Below are 19,503 nucleotides of genomic sequence, written 5' to 3' on the forward strand. Positions count from 1 at the left end.
AACGATTCCTCTTTACTGCACCCTTCCTTCCATTTCTATGGACCCCAAACGTTTTGCTTTTATTTTTGTATCTCACCTGTTCTTTTTACAGTGCAGTGAAGCCTTACTCTTCACTACACTGGCTTTTGTTAATCTGTTATGGGGAAACGGAAAATGTCCCTCAGGCTGTCCGTACTGGGAAACATTGTTTGCCTTAGTCTGGTTACTTTGCTTCTACTTTTAGTAACTTGTTATCACTTCTGGTAACTTTCTATCATTGTACAATTCATCTTGCAATGCTGAACAATGGGGTACACTTTTTGTTTTGCCCTAGACTAACACTCAGAGGATTTTTGGTTACTCTAGGTGTACTAAATGGACAATATGGTGGCAGCACTGACTTTTTACAGTTTTTTTGGTGCATTTAATTTTAACCTTACTGCGTTAATCGTGGCTAGTGGTCAAACATGGCATGCCACAAGGATTTTTGCTTGTCTTTTGGCCATTTTGTCTTTCAGCCTTCTTCCTGGCCTGTGAAGCCAGGAAAGTCCTTATATGGAACAGCATGCAATCAAGCAAACCAAAGTCTCAGAGTGAAGCTTGCCCCAGAACACTAGTGCCCAGAGTTATTCAAGTATTTGCCTTTTTCATTCTTTGATCTGCTGCATGAAAGGCGCGGGCAGGCTTTACGCTTCACCATGAAAAGGGCCATTTCAGCCCCATCATTCTGTTACAGGCCAGATTGGATGTTTTGGGGATACAATTTCCTCCAATGGTGCCACTCTCCTCGCGGGCCTTTGACAGGTGCTGGTAATTGCCTTATGACAGCATCAGTCGTAGCTCCAACATTTGAAACCATTTTATTGGGCATTTTTTGGCACTTATAGTTATGTCATGTTATGTTATTGGGTTTCATATTATAAAACTACAACTGCAAACAATCAATCACCTTCACAATGTTCAGGGTACACGCCTAACTGTATTTGTTCATTCCTCCTTCGGTTGTGCACATACGAGAACACAGGATTATTCAGAAGGGCATACAATTAATGTATAAACATACCACCATATACTAATCACTTGTGAACATTTCAACCAGGAGTTGGAGAGACACATGTTTGGGGGCTTAGGCAGGATTCATTTTTCTTTGGGGAGACTGTGTTATTTTGGATTCCAAATCCTTTTGTTTTTAGCTAGGAAACTTATTTTTGGGAGTCAGGCACTCAGGAAGTTTATTTGGGAAGTAATTTTGTTTGCATGTTAAGGAATCCTTTTCTTTTGTGCTGTGATTTGAATTCGAAACCTTTGTCCCTTAACATTGGAAGCAAGTTTATTTAGAAAGCCCATTTTCGTTTGTTGGAGAAACCTCTTATATTTTATTTGAGAGACCTTTATGTTTTTCAAGAACACAACGTGCATTTTTATTCTGTTTAAAAGAACCTCTTTTTGGTTGGGAAAAATGGCAGAAAGGCTGGGGGAGGAATGTGATGTGGTGCTGCCTTTGCAGCATTACAGCAATCTGGATCCACATTGGACATAGATCTCTTATCCTCCCACTTGGAATCTGCAGAGGGGCATGCAGAGTTGATGAACATTCTTGGGCTGAGACACAATCTGACTCCTTCACCAGATGGTGATGCTGGAGAAGTTGTTGGTGGGATTGGTGGTGATGATGAGGATGGTACTGGGGGTGACTGTGGAAATGGCGGTGGCACAGAGGGAGGGGGGGGGGTGGGGAGTCTGAGCTGGAGGCCCAGCCAGGATTGCAGGGTTCAGGAGGAGAGCCAGTACTGCTAAAGCCAGGAGGCAACACAACGCCCAGTGTGTGTTAAAGGAAGGGCCATTTTTCCAAAAATGCATGAAGGAAAAGGAGAGAGCTCCCCCTTGCCATGATTCTATTGGGCCTGGGATCACTTTAAGGTTCCTGATGGGGTGTTAGCAGCAAAGGCAGAATCCATGGAGTGCACCTTATGTCTGGGGTCAAAGATCGTTAGACCAGGGAAGGTCTCTGCAACCCATTCCCTAGGTACCACAGAGCTCCTCAAACACCTGCAGTGCTGGCAACTGGATGTGCATGACAAGTTCCACCCACACCAAGCCCATACCAATGATGACGATGAGAGTGCAGCAGGGACCTCCCAGGAGAGCACAGGGGAATGGTGACAGAAACACAGCCATATCCATGTAGTGAATGAGTCCTGCTCATGCAGTGACCAGTTGGTACCTACCCACGAAATGGCTGGGCCAATCCCAAATGAGTGTCCTGGTGGTACCAGTGTGGCAGTTTGCATCTGAGTGATTGAGAGAGCAATTGATGGTTGCTTGAAAGAGAGATGGGCAGGGGGCATGAGAGTAGGCGTGTGAGAGAGGCATGCTGAGAGGGAAGCGAGAGGCAGGAGGGTGGAGGAGGACAGAAGCATGGTAGTGTTGGGAGGAGTGAGAGTTTGGAGAGAAGAGACTAGGGTCAGGAGGCAGTTGGAGGAAAGAGACAGGAGAAGTGGGAGGGAGAGATAAGAACCAGAGAGAGTGTAGTGGGCAGGAGAGGCCTGGGGGTGAAGACAGGGCAAGGGAAAGAGAACGGTAGAACTGGGAGACAAAGAGAAAGAGAGACAGAGACAGACAGAGAGAGAGAGAGAGAGAAAGAGAGAGAGGGAGAGACAGAGACAGAGAGAGATAAATGCCTAAAAGAGGAGACCAGAGTAGGGAGTAGAGAGTGAGGAAAAGGTTGAGCGATAGTTGTTTGAAGGGAAAGGCCACCAGAATAAAGTCTACCCTGCTAGGTCCCTGAGGTAGTCAAGGGCGATCCAGACGTGGACCCCTTGCTCACTGTTCTTAGAGAGGCACAGCTCCACCTCACTGATGATGCCCAACAAGTCTGAAACACGTGTATGGGGTTGCTTTTGGTGCTCTTGTTCAGAGGAGAATTGCCTAGAATATCGGTGCTGGACTGCCCCTGGGCAGGACAAAGACTGATATGCGGGGAAATGTCTTCTCTGTGAAAAATACAGTGAGCTAAAGACTTGGTAGAGTCTCTCCTAGGGGTTATTCACCCAAGAACAGGTCTTTGGGCTGTGTTCGTGCTGGTAGAGAGATTCCCAGACCCCCCTTTGTTTTGCATAAATTAACTTTGGGTCTCACCCTAAGTTACCAGGGTGATCCAGACGTGGACCCCTTGCTCACTGTTCTTAGAGAGGCACATCACCTCACTGATGATGCCCAACAAGGCTGAAACACGTGTATGGGGTTGCTGTTGGTACTCTTGTTCAGAGGAGAATTGCCTAGCATTTTGGTGCTGGACTGCCCCTGGGCAGGACAAAGACTGATATGCAGGGAAATTCCTTATCTGTGAACTGTGAAAGGGACAGTGAGCTAAAGACTTGGTAGAGTCTCTCCCACGGGTTATTCACCCGAGAACAGGTCATTGGGCTGTGTTCATGCTGGTAGAGAGATTCCCAGACCCCCCTTTGTTTTGCATAAATTAACTTTGGGTCTCACCCTAAGTTACCAGGGTGATCCAGACGTAGACACCTTGCTCACTGTTCTTAGAGAGGCACAGCTCCACCTCACTGATGATGCCCAGCAAGGCTGAAACACGTGTATGGGGTTGCTGTTGGTACTCTTGTTCAGAGGAGAATTGCCTAGCATTTTGGTGCTGGACTGCCCCTGGGCAGGACAAAGACTGATATGCGGGGACATTTCTTCTCTGTGAAAGGGACAGTGAGCTAAAGACTTGGTAGAGTCCCTCCCAGGGGTTATTCACCCAAGAACAGATCATTGGGCTGTGTTCGCGATGGTAGAGAGATTCCCAGACCCACCTTTGTTTATCATTAATTATGTGGCCAGCTGCGTTGTGGTCACTAAGTGGTAAACCTCAACTACCAAAATTCGAAAGTTTCAAAGAGTATTCAGTGTCGCAAATTGTGCTCAGCCTACTGCACTTGAATCAATACAGGTTTATTTAAGCGCCTGTCATAAATCATTCATTAGTCTTGGGTAATCCGTCAATGTCCGTTTAATTGACTTCAACTCAAGTTGAACTCACGGCTCTACTTTGTTTGTGCCCCAATTAGCAGTTACAATTGCGCTATTTCAGATATTATTATCTATCCCCGGTGGTTTACCAAGGTTGTGCTGTCCGGAATGCACAACCTTGGTAAACTACCAGGGAGAGATTGGAATATGTGAAATAGCGCAACTGTAACTGCCAATTGAGGCACAAACAAAGTAGAGCCCCGAGAACGACCCTATGGTTGAAACAGGTGTCGGCTGTCAGTTAAACTCAATTAAACGGACATTGATGGATTACTCAACACTAATGAATGATTTATAACAGGCACTTAAATAAACCTGTATTGAGTCAAGTTCAAAGACAGAGTGGTCTGGCACTGCGAGAGGGGTCCGGCACCGCAAAGGTGCTCAATCGAATGTCTCTTTAAGGTATCCAGCCAAGAAGTGGCAGAAATGTAAGTAGAAGAATGAGAAATGAAGTGAATCGAAGTGGTCCTGCGACGGTTTAAGAAAAACCCATCGCACATTCACAAGTCTTCGATTTTTGATATAAAGAGGAAAACTTAGAAAGTGAGATTACATGGTCCAAGCCCAAATGAGCGAGACCAACTGTGAACATTGTGCTAAAGGGGTCTGAGCCCAAATGAGTGAGACCAATTGTGAAGATTGTGCTAAAGGGGTCTGAGCCCGAAGAGGGAGATCCATGGGCTGTAACCAAACGAGGAAGACTAAGAGTGAACATTGTGTTGAAAGGGGTCTTAGCCTGAAGGAGAGAGACCGGTGATGAACACTGGAAGTGAGAACTTGTGAATGTGAAAATCCTGATAAGAACATAACTTTGGTGCTTGTTTGTTATGACAGGCCCTCTGCAGTAAGAGACTGTTAATGGGAAAGAGGCTTTGGCAGAAGGCCCTGATACCTATGCTTTTAAACTGTATCCTTATGGCAGAGAAGCCAGAGTGTATGCGATGCTCACATGTGCCGCCTTGCCCCTTGCTGAAAACGTGGAGAAGGGAAGCCAACTGCTCAATCAACCTGACATATTATTTCTTGAACACTTTTCTGTTTGCATACATTATTGTCCCAGACCTTTTGTATTTAGAAGTAAGGATTGGCAAAAGGTTCATTAGTATAGGCCCTTTTATTTTGACAGACTGCACTAGGACTGTGTTATTATTATTTGATGGGCGTAGCATGCTCCCATCCTTAGATGTAGGCTTAGATGGGCATTCCACCAACCCATTGAAGTTCAATAAACACCCTTGAACTCTGATCACTTGTGTCTGTCTTCACTGCTTGATACCATGCCTTGCTTACACTGTCCAGACACCAGTGACAGAATCTGAGCCATTTGCTCCTGTATAAAGTCTGTGGATGATACGCATATTGCCCCCCTCTGACCAATTGAACTGAGCTAGGGGCTTGACCTCAGGTATCAGGCAGCTAAACTGAGGGATTGTGGGGAGGGATGCCACACTCCCTGTTCGTTCTGGTGTAAGAGGTTGGTAATCTCTGGCAACTGGATCCGAGGGAAGGTTGACTCCATAAACCAGAACCTGACTGGCCACATCGGGGCTATGAAAATTAGGGAGGAGTTGTACGATCTCCTTAGTTTTAACAGGGCACGATGGATTAAGGGAAGAAGCGGAAAGGTAAATGCTGACATTCTGTGCCAGGAGATCTCGCACACATCCCCTAGAGAACCCATGCAGTGGCCCACCCTGGAGGCATAAAGCAGAAGTTTCCTGTTGTAGAATGCTGCAAACAGGTCCAAGGCTCCGAGTTCCCAACTGTGAAAAAATCTGGCACAGAACGTAAGCGTTCAATTCCCACTCGTGATGTGCAACGGATTAGTAACTGGGGGAGTCGGCCTCTGTGTTATCCTGACCAGGTAAATGGACTGCCTGAAGCCACATATTGTTTTTCACTGCCCATTCCCAAATCTGAACAGCCAAAAGTACCAGAGGCATAGACTGGGTCCAGCCTTGTTTGTTGACATTGAACATCACAACAGAGTTGCCCTTCCAGATGCGAACCGTTGTGTTGCAGATGTTGAACTGAAAAGCGTTTAGTGCAAAAAAATCACCAGACGTTCGAGATAGTTGATATGATGACCCCTGTACATGGGCGACCACAAGTCAAATACTTCCAAAGGGCTCTACATTATTCCCCAGCCAAGGAGAGAAGAGTCGGTTGATAACATGATCTGTGGGGACGGATCTAAAAATGGAGTTTCCACTGTACAATTGGTGAAGTTCGACCATCAGCAGAGGCCAATTGTCATTTCCCGAGACACAGGAATTCATTGAGTGGCTGGGTCCGCTGCCTGGGACCAGGCATATCTGAGTGTTAATTGGGTATGTCTCATCTTCAATCTCGCTAGAGGGATGGGCAAGACGGAGGATGCCATAAGGCTCACAAGTCTCTGAAACCACCATGCTGACATGTGGGTGTAACTGAGAAAAAGAGAAAATGTGCGTGGCAGGTATCCCATTCTGTCGCTGGCTAGAAAAACCCTGGCACAGACTGTGTTCCATTAAAAACCCAAGAAGATCAGGTCGTGCAAGGCTGCCATTGACGATTTTCGCCCCAGTTCATGACAACTCCAGCCTGAATAGCAGCTGGAGTAGTAGGTGTATGTGTGAAGCTGCTGGGAGCCAGGCGTCCAAATATGGATAGACATGAACTCCTCAAAGCGAGAGAAACGCAGCAATCACAGCCATCACCTTTGTGGAAACTGTTGCGTCGAGCTGAGCCCAAAAGGAAAACTTGCTACTGAAAGTGTTAGTTCCCTACCAAAAAAAGAAGGAATTTGCACTGCTGTGGCCACATGGGTATATGAAGGTATGCATCTTGAAGATCCACCACACAGAGCCAATCGTCCTTTGCAAGGGAGGATCGTAATTGTGAGGGCGTAATCCTCTTAAATCTTTCTTGGGGAATGTGCAGATTGAAGTCAGACAGGTCTAAAATAGTGCACAGGCCAGCCTGGTTGAATTTTGGCACAGTAAAAATTGGGGAATAGAAACCTACACACTCTTCCTCTGGAAGGATTTTCTCTATCACCCTCATGTCCAGAAGCTTCTGAACCTCGGCATGGAGAGAGGGAGATCCTGCTTGTTGCAGGGGATGACGGAATGGAGGAATCGGCTACCGACAACACTCACGGATCTTTGGTGATGGTCCACCATGCATCCAGGTGTAAGGAGATGCGTCCCCAGAGGACGGAGCACTGGTCCTGGAGGTAGAAGCTGCTGACAGGGAGAAAAAAATGGCCTCCTGTTTTTTGGAGTCTTCGCATAGTGCTGCTTGGGGACTAGTCGGCTGACTCATTTTGTGACTTTGGAAACCTTAAAACCCAGAAAAATACCTAGCTCAGTAATCAGACTTTTGTGGGTAAGAGGACTTTGTAGCAGGCTGCTTTGTTAAGACAAATCATTTGCAGTTAAAGTGCTTGCCTTGGTCTTCACTAACTCATCGTCAGTAGAACTGTGGAAAAGGTCTTTACCTTTGAAAGAAAGGTCTACAACCTTCTCTGCACCTCTTTTGTAAATTTAGTCACGTGCAACCACGCTTGCCATTTCACATCCACGCCCAGCATAAGCCCTCGGGCAGGAGTATCCATGTGATGTGACACAGATTATAATAGGTCCTGGGTCAGAACTCTGGAGTTTCATAAGCGGCTCTTAAAATCATCACGTCTGTTCTGAGGGATGAACTGTTCAAACTCAGACAGTTCCCTCCATGGCTTTAGATTAGCTGCCGCTAACACTGCCTCAGTATTTGCCTGTCGAAGTTGGAGGGAAGAGTTTGCAAAGACTTTCTTACCTACCACCTCTAATGCCTTATCTTCCTTCAAGAGCACCTGTGCCGCAGAGGAAGGGGTTGCTGAGGATTTCGAGGGTAGGGTTGCAGCTGCCACAACAGTTGAAGATGAAATAGGACATGTGGAAGGGGAAAATCTTCAGACACTTGCAATCTGTACCTGCCATATATTTTTTTATTCACATGATGGCCTGTGTGTGCTTTCTCCCATGGCTTGCGGGCTCCAGCCAACATTTCTTTTTGAATAAAAATACAGAGCGTTCTTGAGACTTTAACATAAGGATCCCTGACAACAATCCAGTTCGCTGCGCAGGAGGTTCAGGAGTTGGAATGTCCAAGAACGCCATGAGATCCAAGACCCTATCATGAAAGGCTTTGACTGAAGATAGAGGTTTGTCGTTCTCGTCAAGCCCAGCTGGCATTGCTATTTTGGTGACATCGTCTTTCGGAGGTGAAGAGCAAGGGGTGCAGGCTCAGGCTCGTTAAGCTCAGAGATCCACTCCAGTGGAGGCAGAGGCAGTAAAGGCAGCGCTTCCGTTGGAGTAGGTGGTGGAGGTGGAGACTCCTGAGGCTTAGGAAATATTTCCCTGAAGAAGTCCTTAAAGTGTGCACTCATTGGATCAGAATGCATTAGGTGCTGGAAACAGCAAAAGAATACTTCCTCAGAAGGTGGTCTTGGCCCTGGTGACAGAACCGGTCTTTCAAACGGGTTAGGACACAACAACTCTGTTGAGACTTGTTGCAAAGACGGACCTCCCAAGTATGGATCCACGTAGTGTAGTGGGGCTGATGTAGGAGGCATAGATATAGTCGGTTGAAGGGTTATCCTCAGAGTATATGGCAAATTTGTATGAAAAGGACTGGAGGCCCTGGATGGAGGCAGCAATAAATTGGACCTGGCATCCGTACCCGTCGCCATTAGCGGTGCAGACACAATGGCCAAACCGGAAGGGCCCGACAAAATCGTGGACACAGGTGGCGCTGGCTGAGGTGCCATTTTAAGTCCTTCTGAGGTGACCTGCATCACAGGTTTGTCGGAGGCCATGGTTGTTTTGGCCGCTTTCACTGGAGCTTAAAGCAATGGTTTAACCCTCTTAGAGGGATCCTTGGCAGGACTTTGGGCGTTTATCGGTCCTGTGCATTCCTTCGGGCTGGACAGTACAATGTTTAGCCCCTTTGAGCAGAACGGCAGAGGTTAATCCAGTCGAATTAGCCCCAGGATCCTCAGTCTTGCTGGAAACTTTAGCCCCTTTGCAGGGAACCTTGGGAGTTATGCTGGTACGTTTAGTCCCCTGCGGGGGAACCACATAGCACACTCCAGTATCCAGTTTAGGCCTCAAATGAGGTACCTCAGGTAGAGCCCTTGTAACGTTTGTGTCGGTCTGACCACTACCGGAACCGGATGAACCCGGGAAGGTGTCCCCAACGGGGTGCCCTAAAAAGTAGGGTACTTAACAGGCGTTTTCTTTTTTTGTCACTGCAATTCCAAAGATGAGGTGGAGGAATGCCGTGAAAGACTTCCTCTCACCTGACGAGCCTTTGTTCGAGTGTGTGCACCCAGAGGGAGTTGTAGCAGAAACACGAGTCCTAACGATGACATTACCAGATGAAGACAGATATCTTACTGACTTTTGGGAATGCTCACTAGCTGTTGATGTTGCCTGTCCTTCAAGCCTCTGCTTTGCAAGCAATCTTGCAAATGCCTCTTGAGTGCAGTCCTGCACTGTCCATCAATGTCTTCCGTATGTGCCATCCTATTGCCCATAGTATCGAATGCAGTTCCTTAACCTTAAAACAAGGGCCAACAAATGAGGCCAAAAGATAATCAATGTTTTCTTTCAAGTGTTTTATAAATGGGTCATTTTGAAAGATTACCAGCAGTTCTCTCATCTGCTGAATAATATCTGACATGCCCATACTATCATGTTCTGTTTCTCTTTTGGAAAGATTCACTTTGATTACGCTGATCAATGGAAATACTTTACTCACTGTGAGGTTCATATGTGAGTGGCTTCCTCAAAGGGCCGTAGCAGAGAGTAGTCATTGCGCATGAGCTGCCTCTCAGTTTGGTTCAGAAGGACACATCCAATGTACGATTGGCTGTAGATGTAGTCAACTGTAGCATTGTGTTGCTCATGCAGCCTAGTCAGGTATATACAGTGGCGCCTGGAAACACTTTCTGCTGTATAGGCGCCATACATGGCCAATAAATAAATGTAGAATCCCAGTGGGTTGGAACAGACATGTGTAGCTGGTCATGTGGGAGTTTATGCAGCACCTGAAATGCACTGAATGCATTTCTGTAACTGTAAGCCAGCTGAAACGATAGTAGATATTGTGTGCCATGAGCATATCACAGACATTGGAGCAATCGCTGACAAAACACTTCACCACAAGGTGGAGAACATGTGCAATGCACAGCGCATACATCGGATTCCACAGCCTTTGTGCAAAAATGACATTGGAGCCATTATGTGCTGCCACAAAAATCAATGCTAGTTGCCAGGATGTTACCACTCTGCACCACCTGGCTCCAATGTATCCCAAATATTTGCTCCTGTGTGGCTCCTACCATCAAAAACCTTGCACACACAAAGTGGCTTTTTGGTGTCCAGCATGCAGCTACTCTGATGTCTGCCCTTGCTCCCCAATAGAGGGGAAGGTGGCACAATGCACTGCTACAGCAATGTGATCAGTACCTTACCTGCTTGTGCACATATTCATACTGATATGGAGTTTCCGACCCTTTGACTTGTCCAAGACTTTCCTTACCCCCAAAAACTACTTCATTGCACAATGCACATACAGCCCTGCATGAGAGGTAGGTCTGGCTGTGAATTTGCCAGCAGGTATTAGCATTTGCCATCAGCCCTCTGAAACCTTGTCTTTCAACAAAGGCTTATGGCACATGGTCTACTGTAGGCATTATCACCAATTTAGCACTGAGCAGCTGTACTCATGGATGGCTACAATTATATTTCTGACTACGCTCAAATGTCTTGCTGGAGCTGGACATTGGGCCTCATTACAAGGTTGGTAGTGCGGGAAAAAATTGCCATTAAAGTCACTTTTCCTGCACAGCCAAAGTATAATATTTGTTGGATTAACTGCTGGCGGTATTACCGTGTGGTAAATCCACTGATTTGCAGGGGAAAAGTGTAGGATTTAACCTAGTTGCAGTAATTCCACCAAACATCCCCATGGAGTCCCATGAACTCCAGAAATGGGGAATTACCACCACGGGTAATCCCGTAGTAACTCCACGGGACCAAGTGGCGGTAACGGTAATTGAGTTTGGCAGTATTTTGGCAGATTTAATGACAGAATACCACTAAACTCGTAATGAGGGCCATTGTTCCTCTACCACTACTTTGTGCTTGAGTGCTGCTGATGGCACTAGCAGATACATTCCTTTGCTGAAGGGCTGACACATCTCCAAGTAGTGGGTTCACTACACCAACTAGTGGCCGCATTCTGCTGAGTGTTCACTGGCTCCTGGCACACTGCACATATAGCATGTGGCAAAATTCTACTCTTGAGCCTGTATAAATAAATTCCACACCGTAGATATGTGCTGTGGACTTGCACTAGGTGTCATTGGCTATTGAACAGAGGGAACAAAAAAGAGGAAACATGGCGCTCAACAAGGCGTAGAGGTGCAAGAGGTGGTACTGATTGTTGTGAGGTTCTGGTAGGTGCTGTCACTAACTTATGTACACAACTTCCACCTCTGGATCTCTGAGGCGTCCCAAAGAGAGATACTGAAACCTCGTCCCGTGTTCTCCACTAAGAAGAGGAGGTGTAGCCAACATACTGTTCATCATCATTACCCTCATCATCACACCATTGCCACCAACAAAATCAGAGGCCAAAGGAGTGGATGGAGTGGGAGATGCAATGTGTGCAATAGGCTGAGCAATAGCCTGCTCACCTAACGTGGGCAATTGGGCATGGCTCTGCTCTCCCTGACCTACTGCTGAGGCTCTGCAAATGCATATCCCCTCAAGAAAATTTACTACTTATTCCGCAGATTCAGTGGCAGTCTCTTCCGCTCGCACCACAACAGGTCCCTGCAGAACTTGGATGTGTACACTGGTGAGTGGTCTGTTGCAACAAGGAAGAATGGGTTACATCCACACTTCTGCCAAACTCTGATGTCAGTGAAGTTGGGATTTGGGCTCGCTCCCCTGAAGTGGCTGAAATAACTAAGCCAGAGGTAACATTGGAAGGACCTTTAGCCACCCCTACAAGTTTGAAAGCTTACAGTACTACTTGTAGCAGTGGCGGATGTTTAACCTGTGGTTATTGACTGACGTTGCACTTTTCTCCTACCCAGGATATTTACATTGACAGCAATCTCTGCAGCTAGTTTCAGCAGTTACCCATGCAACATTTGCACAGTGCCTCCCCGTCCCCTCCCACGTTTGAGCTTTTGCTCTGAGAACATCTTAATTAGTGTTGTGTTCTGCTTCAGGCACCACCAGCCCTTTTTTCAAAAGAAGGTTGTGCTGTATGCTCTTGAACTGACCTACTGAAAGTTGCTGAAATATTCACATGTGTTAAATCAAGTTCTTCTAGAATCCTACGGCTCGTAAGCATACAGTGTGTTGAATCACACAGCCAATCAACCTGCCACTAATGGCCACCGTCTGTGATAGCGACCACCTGCAACAATTTTTCCAGCACCCCCAAATATTTTTCTGTTCCCCCAAAACAATTCAACTGCAATTTCCTGTGTGAGTGCGCCCGTTCAAACAAGCTGGCCCAGCACACATTCCTCCTCCATTCTACTGCTAACTCCATGTGCTCAAGCAGGTGCTGTGTTATATCACATACCCATTCAACCTGCCACTAATGCCCACCACATATAGCCTCCAAGAATTTGCCTAGCACACCAACCTTTTTCTCATTTCACCCAAAGTTGTGGCAACTGCCTGTGTGAGAGCGCATGTTCAATCAAGCAGCTCAAGCCAGTGCATACATGGAACGTACTTTGTTGAGGTGCTGACGGAGAACGTGAATTCTCTCAAAAACTCCCAAAGGCTGACTTGCATTTCTGTAAAAATGCAGATGGCTTTACATGGGCTATTGCAAACAAATATATACTGTCCAGCATTGCTTACAATTACCCTGAGTTCTCTCCTATAGTAGTAAATGCACAACATGCAATGATGTTTTACTTCAAAGTCCAATAAACCCTACCCATAAATGGAAGTCAATGGCTAAAGCTCTTGAACAGCAACATACACCTAAAGCTTCCTTTCCTTTTATAGGTTCCTTCGTTCTGTCTCTCCCTGCAAATGTGTTAAATGCACAGCATGCTATTAAGTTTTGTTTAAATGCCCAAAAAGCCCTGCATAGAAAAGAAAGTCACATGTTCAAGCTCTGAAATAGCAAGATACCAGTTCACATCATCTTCCTCCCCCTCTGAAAGATTCCCAGTCACTCCTAAAGAGCTCCAACAGGCTTCTCCGATATAACACCAGGTGGCCCAGCCTGCCCAAACATCAGATCCAGAAAAACAAGAATATTTAGGCGATTTGGGATTTGGGTGAATAATTTGCCTCAGGCTTATGCTCCACTAATGTGCAAGTGCCTTAATCGATGTTTGTAGAAAAAGGTTGAACGTAGACCACCGTTTCTTAGATGGATTCCTGTATCATTTTACCATTAATAAAAAAAATCAAGAAATCCAGGGCCTTTACACCTTTGACAGATGGCAATCCTTCTCCTGCTAGTCGTCTAATCACTCTTATCTGCTTTGTGGGTCTCTGACTCCTCCTCTAACCTTCCCAGTGAGTGCTCTACAGCATAGAACACTGAGCAGTTTAGTGGGGGGGGGGGAACTATCGAGAAACCAACATACATCATGGTATGGAAAGGCCCAGCATGTCACAGCACATACCCCGGCTTCAACCACTGTCCCATAGATTGGGTCCATTAGGGATGGTGAGTGGTAGTTGGGTCAATACCAGATATCCTTTTACTGCATATCAGAGTCATGGTGGTTTCATATACAACCCAAGGACAATTACATAAAGAGCTTGCATAGTTATTTAATCAGTAATTGTGTGCAGTAAGAACAGATAAAATATGGTACAGGTGAGTTTCTCTGAACTCAAATACATATTTTATCTTCAAAATGAAAAATGTCAGTTCCTTATTAACTGACCCATAACACAGAAGAGATTGTGGTTACATTGGCACTGTGAAAGAAAAGGCAGAGCGGGTGACCACGCGTCTGCAGCTCGGGGACAAGCAGGAAAAGAATCGGCTGGTTTGGACTAGCAGCCCTCTTTGGCTACTCATTTAATGCGAGTGTGCGACGCTGGTAGACGTTAAGAATCTGTCGCCTTACAATATTCTGGCAGAATGCCTGAACAATGCTCCTTTTCATAAAAAGGAACCCTCAATGACTAAATAAAGTTAAAAAAGAATGCCACAGCAGAGTGTGTTGTCGGCCAAATCTGAGCTTTACAAGCGTGTTGAACATGAGTGGGCAAACCTTCCTACAAGAAAGCAAATAGTCTTCACGCAGACAGTGGGAATTGCCAAGATGGGGAAGGTACTCACTGAGGGGCTTGAGGATGCTCGCACTTGTGTCATCTGCATTTTCAGTATCCGATTTCTCAACATCTGAATTGTTATCAGAGTGTTTTTCTCGATCTTTCTTGTCCTTATGACCAGCCCGTCGCCTGTGACGTCTTCTCCGCCTGTAACTCTTTGGCACATGAACTCCAATGTAGACAGTGTGATGACCTACGAATGTATCAAGAACACTCATCAGAATCATAAAGGGTCCTTTAAACATTATTACATTTTACAAAATCTTGGAAGAGTCTAACAATATATATGTATTAATGTACATATAGCAAGACCACTGCTTCAATAGTGCCCAAAAACCTGACAAGAAACAAGCATATACACATGGGTTTCTGGGAGGCAGCAGGATAGATCTCTGGGATTTTGAAAATGCTATATGTGAATGTGAGCTCCGAGCCTACTGTGCCCAGATACCCCATCTACATCTCACTCATGATGCTTGAAGAGGCTAAAACATATCTGGGGTTCTCGTGCAGCAGGCATGTGATTTAGCACCCTTTTGTGGTGGGCATATGGTCTTTACTTTTCTGCAATGGCAGGGCAGTTCGAAAAAAACCGATGGTATAGCCTTTGGTCATGATTGATTCCCACCCTTCCAGCCTCATCCTTGGGCATTGCTTATGGTGGGACAGGTCTGTATGAATCATGAGCCTGCTGGCTTTTGAGACCCAACTACACATCACTGATGATTCCCAGTGAGTCAGGACCATGTCTGGGGCTACTTATGGTCTCATGCAGAAGGGATGTGATCCAGCAGTTTGGGCTGGACTACCTCTTTTGGGGTGAGGTCTTATTTGTATATAGACTTTCCACTTCTGTAATTGTTTGGCAGTTTGAAAAACAATGTTCTCGAGGGTTGCCCAGAGCAATGCCAGAGGTTATGATTGATAGCAAAATACTTCAGTATCATGCTTCAGTTTTGCATATGTGCAAGTCATTGCATGGTTATAGGTCGAAACATAATTTCAAAATCAATGTTACCTCCACCCACCATTTTACCTCCACCTATTTAATACCTTATTTCTTAGGGCACTCATCAAAACATGTTCACTTCCATAATAAAATATTGCACCCTGGGACATCAGAATGTGAGCAGACAAGGTAACCTTTTGTCCGACTCCTGTGGGCATGTGCACAAGTCCACATGAGGGAGGGGATTTTCCATTCATTCCAATGCACATCTCATTTTAGAAAGGTAGGCAACACAAAGAATGCAACCGTACAGAATTTCCCTGCACATGTTTGGAAAAGGCACGGTGGAAGACGCATTATGCATGATGGCCATGGCCATTACCCCTGTATAGTTATCTTCCACGGGACACTAGTGCTGCAAACAGCTGCTATTCTTATGGATATCCATCCATTAGACTACAAGTGTGGGTTTATTTCACTCTCTAAGTAACGTTCAAATGATGATGCAACCAGCACAGGCAGTAAGTAGCTCCTTACATAAATAACCCATATCTCATAATGCAGCCCTTACAATTATAAAAACAACATGTCAATTTATTAAATACTGATTAGCAGGAATAAATATGAAAAAATACACAAATCACAAAGCCTACCTCGTATGTTTCAACTTCCCACCACCTCCCTTCTACACTAGCCCCTTTAGTCCCCACCTGTTTTAAATCGCAAAATACATGTTCTAGGAGTTTTTCAGAGGGCATTTCTCAATTTAGTATATTTTGTACAAAGCACATATCAGAAAAGTCAATGTTAGCAAGAACAACAGTGTATGAAGAGCACTTGAGAGTTTATCCCTAAGCATTAATATGAGGAGGTGCGAATACCCTACAGACATGAATAATGACCTACCCACTCACTCTCTCTCTGGCGAGGTCAACTTTAGAAGGGAGTAGTTTCTTACCTGTAACTCCATTTCTCCAGCATTGGTATCTTTTATGGATTCACATGCTTAGAATATTCCCCCGTCGTCGGGCCGGGAACCTCAGTATATTTATGAAAATGTTTTTCCTCTGAAAAAACCCGACACTTTTGTTTCCTATCAACATCCTTTTGGCCCGCTTACGCGTGACCCAATAGGACGTACGGTATAAATAGCCCCTCCCCCGCGGCTCCCTTCAGATTTTAACTGACAAAGTAGTAGGGGCATATCAAGTTTGCACTCGGGGAGGCCGGCGGGCGCATGTGAATCCATGAAAGATACCAACGCTGGAGAAATGGAGTTACAGGTAAGAAACTACTCCCTTCTCCAGCATTGGATCTTTCATGGATTCACAGGCTTAGAATAGATTATATAGCAGTATTCCTAAACTGGAGGTGTGCAATGCAAACCAATACTACAAGAACACCACATGCAGTTAGCAAGAAAGCCCACAACCATGATACATTGAAAGGAGGTTACTCCCCTCTGTGGGGCTTACCTTACTGAAACATGTGTCGCAGGACTGCCCGTCCCATCTGCACGTCCGCTACATGCTGTTGCTCTAGGCAATAATACTGAGTAAATGAATGCAGCACTGACCAGGAGGCCGCCTGACAGATGTCCACCAGCGGGATTCCGGACCACAATGCCGCTGATGACAAGGTGGATCTTGTCGAGTGAGCCTTTGGACGTCTCTCAAGAGGCTTCCCCGCTTTAGAGTGGCAGAAGGCAATAGTTGATCACACCCAGCGGGCCAGTCCTTGTTTGGAGATTGGTCTTCCCTTTACAGAGGGTCCATAAGCAACAAACAGTTGTCTCGTACGCCTGAAATCTTGAGTACGACTCAGATAAAACTTCAATGCTCTTTTGACGTCCAACGTATGGAGAGCTTTTTCTGCGAAAGAAGAAGCTACAACGAAGAATGCTGGTAGCACAATCGAAGAGTGCTTGTGGAATGTAGTTGGAAACTTTGGTATAAAATGCGGGTTAGTTGCCAACACTACCTTGTCCTTGAAGAAACGCAAGCATGGGGGATCAATCACCAGCGCTTGCAGCTCCGACAGCCTTCTTGCTGAAGTAATGGCTACCAAAAAATCAATTTTCCACGACAAAAATTTGAGGGGTGATGACAGCATAGGCTCAAAAGGATCCTTCATTAGACCTGACCGCACCAGATTGAGACTCCAACTAGGAGGGAACTTTTTGGCCGGAGGAAAAGTTCGAAATAACCCTCTCAGGAAATGCTTGACTAGTCGGTCACTGAACAACGGAGTCCAGTGCCTCTTCCGGGTAAACCTTGAAATGGCTGCCAAGTGAACCTTAATGGAGGAGAAAGACTTTCCTTTTTTCGCCAAGTGTAGCAAATAAGGCAGAACTTGCTCTGAGGAGATGTTTATCGGGTCCACACTTGGTTGATCCCTACACCACACACAGTCTCTCTTCCATTTACATGCATATGAAACATTCGTGGACGGAGCCCTCGCCGCCTCCAAAATTCAGCGACAATCTGAAGAAATGTTTAGGGCCCCAAACTCGGAGAAGTCAGGAGCCAAGCCGTCAGGCTGAGGGAGCCCGGGTCGGGATGCCAAATCGCTCCCTTGTCCTGGAATATAAGGTCCGGCATCTCTTGAAACCTCACTGGGTCCGCCACAGATAGCTGGAGTAGGTCTGAAAACCATGACTGTCTCGCCCAGTGAGGAGCAATTGGAATCACACGGCATGGATATTTGTGAATCCATTGGAGTGTTTGACGAATGAGCGGGAACGGAGGGAACACATACGCGAACCTGCCCGTCCACGGGAAAGAGAACGCATTTCCCAGCGAGTTGGACTGTGGCCATCTGCTGGCGAATTGCTTGCACTTCTTGTTCTCCCGGGTCACGGAAAGATCCATCGAAGGACGACCCCATTTCCTGAAGATGCTCAACACCTGTTGATCGTTCAGCTCCCACTCGTGTAGTTGGTTCATCTGTCTGCTGAGAGAGTCTGCCTGTACATTGTTCACACCTGGTAGATGATACGCCACTATGCTTATTCCTTGTCCGAGGGCCCAAGGCCATATTTCCTGGGCTTTGCTCGAGAACATTCTGGAACGAGTGCCCCCTTGTTTCCCGAGGTAGAACATTGTGGTCGTATTGTCTGTCAAGGGTTTTGACCCATGTTGAATCAATAGACTGGGTAGATGTGGGGATGAGCTGTCGCCGCCCACATTTGCGCCAGAATCCTGGAGAACCGCGCAGTTTTGCGCACAGCAAAATGGTCCCCTGAGCTGCCACCCACCAGTACGAACGTGAAAGGCCAGGAGTGCCATGAGTGAAATGTGTGCCAAAGGAAAAACAGCAGTGCCAAGAACTTTTGTCAGAACCAGAGACCAGACCGCCGTGCAGTGCCAAGAACTTTTGCCAGAACCAGAGATCCAGACCGCTGTGCAGTGCCGCTAGCAGAGCTGACCCAGAAGGTAGAATTATCCAGTGAGCAGAACCAGGCAGAGACCGTCAGTGGCGAGGGAACCGCAGTCCAATCCTGACCCGATCCGTGGCGAAGTCGCATTCCTGTCCAAAATATAGTGTGAGTACCGCCAGCACTGTACCAAAACCAATCTCTTAGTTTAAAATAATCTAATCCAAACTATTTTAGCCTATTAGAACTGCCTCCTAGAATTGTGTCATTCTGTCATCTTTAAACCTGAAAACTGTCATCTGTCATTCTGAGCTTTCAAATTTCAAATCCGAAAAACTACCTTTACTAAATCGGCCGTATCTCCGGAACCGTTTGTGATAGAAGCGAGATTCAACTTTTATTTTGAAGCTGAGATTCTAAGCTTTCCAACAAGCTCTAAACCGACTTGCCTCATACTCCCTCCGTAATTGCGCTCGACACACGCGACTAAATTTGCCGCGATTTGACATTTTGCTTAATTTCAGCCACGTGTAAAAATATTTGTCCTTGCTTTCCTTTGCTGAAATTCGTTTGCAACCTGACAATCATTCATAGAGCATTGCTAAAGTGATCCTGAACTAATACAAAGTAGCTGTCACCCACCCTGAACCTCTAGAGGGAATTAAAATCATTTTAGCATATTTTTCACTTCTTTGCATACCACATCAAAGTATATTGCCTGTGTTTAAAACTCCTACCTGTTTTCCTCTAAGCTTGCTGGAGGGAACTGAATTATATTTGATTGCATTCCTGAGAACTGT

The 19,503-nt window shown here is 46.0% G+C and overlaps 1 protein-coding gene and 1 long non-coding RNA gene across 9 annotated transcripts in view; one reads left to right on the forward strand and one right to left on the reverse strand.

Moving 5' to 3' along the window:
• Positions 1-19,503, reverse strand: part of SLC4A4 (solute carrier family 4 member 4) — a 1,258,962-nt gene that overhangs the window by 738,501 nt on the left and 500,958 nt on the right. For all 7 annotated transcript variants that reach the window (XM_069626273.1, XM_069626270.1, XM_069626272.1 and 4 more), the window contains exon 3: positions 14,386-14,571. In XM_069626273.1, the coding sequence (XP_069482374.1) occupies positions 14,386-14,571 (186 nt within the window). The remainder of the gene's footprint in view (positions 1-14,385; positions 14,572-19,503) is intronic.
• Positions 1-19,503, forward strand: part of LOC138510542 (uncharacterized) — a 276,432-nt gene that overhangs the window by 120,301 nt on the left and 136,628 nt on the right. The window lies entirely within an intron of this gene.

Source organism: Ambystoma mexicanum, chromosome 6p (genome assembly GCF_040938575.1).
Source record: "Ambystoma mexicanum isolate Mex_15411 chromosome 6p, UKY_AmexF1_1, whole genome shotgun sequence".
Lineage (NCBI taxonomy): Eukaryota > Metazoa > Chordata > Amphibia > Caudata > Ambystomatidae > Ambystoma > Ambystoma mexicanum.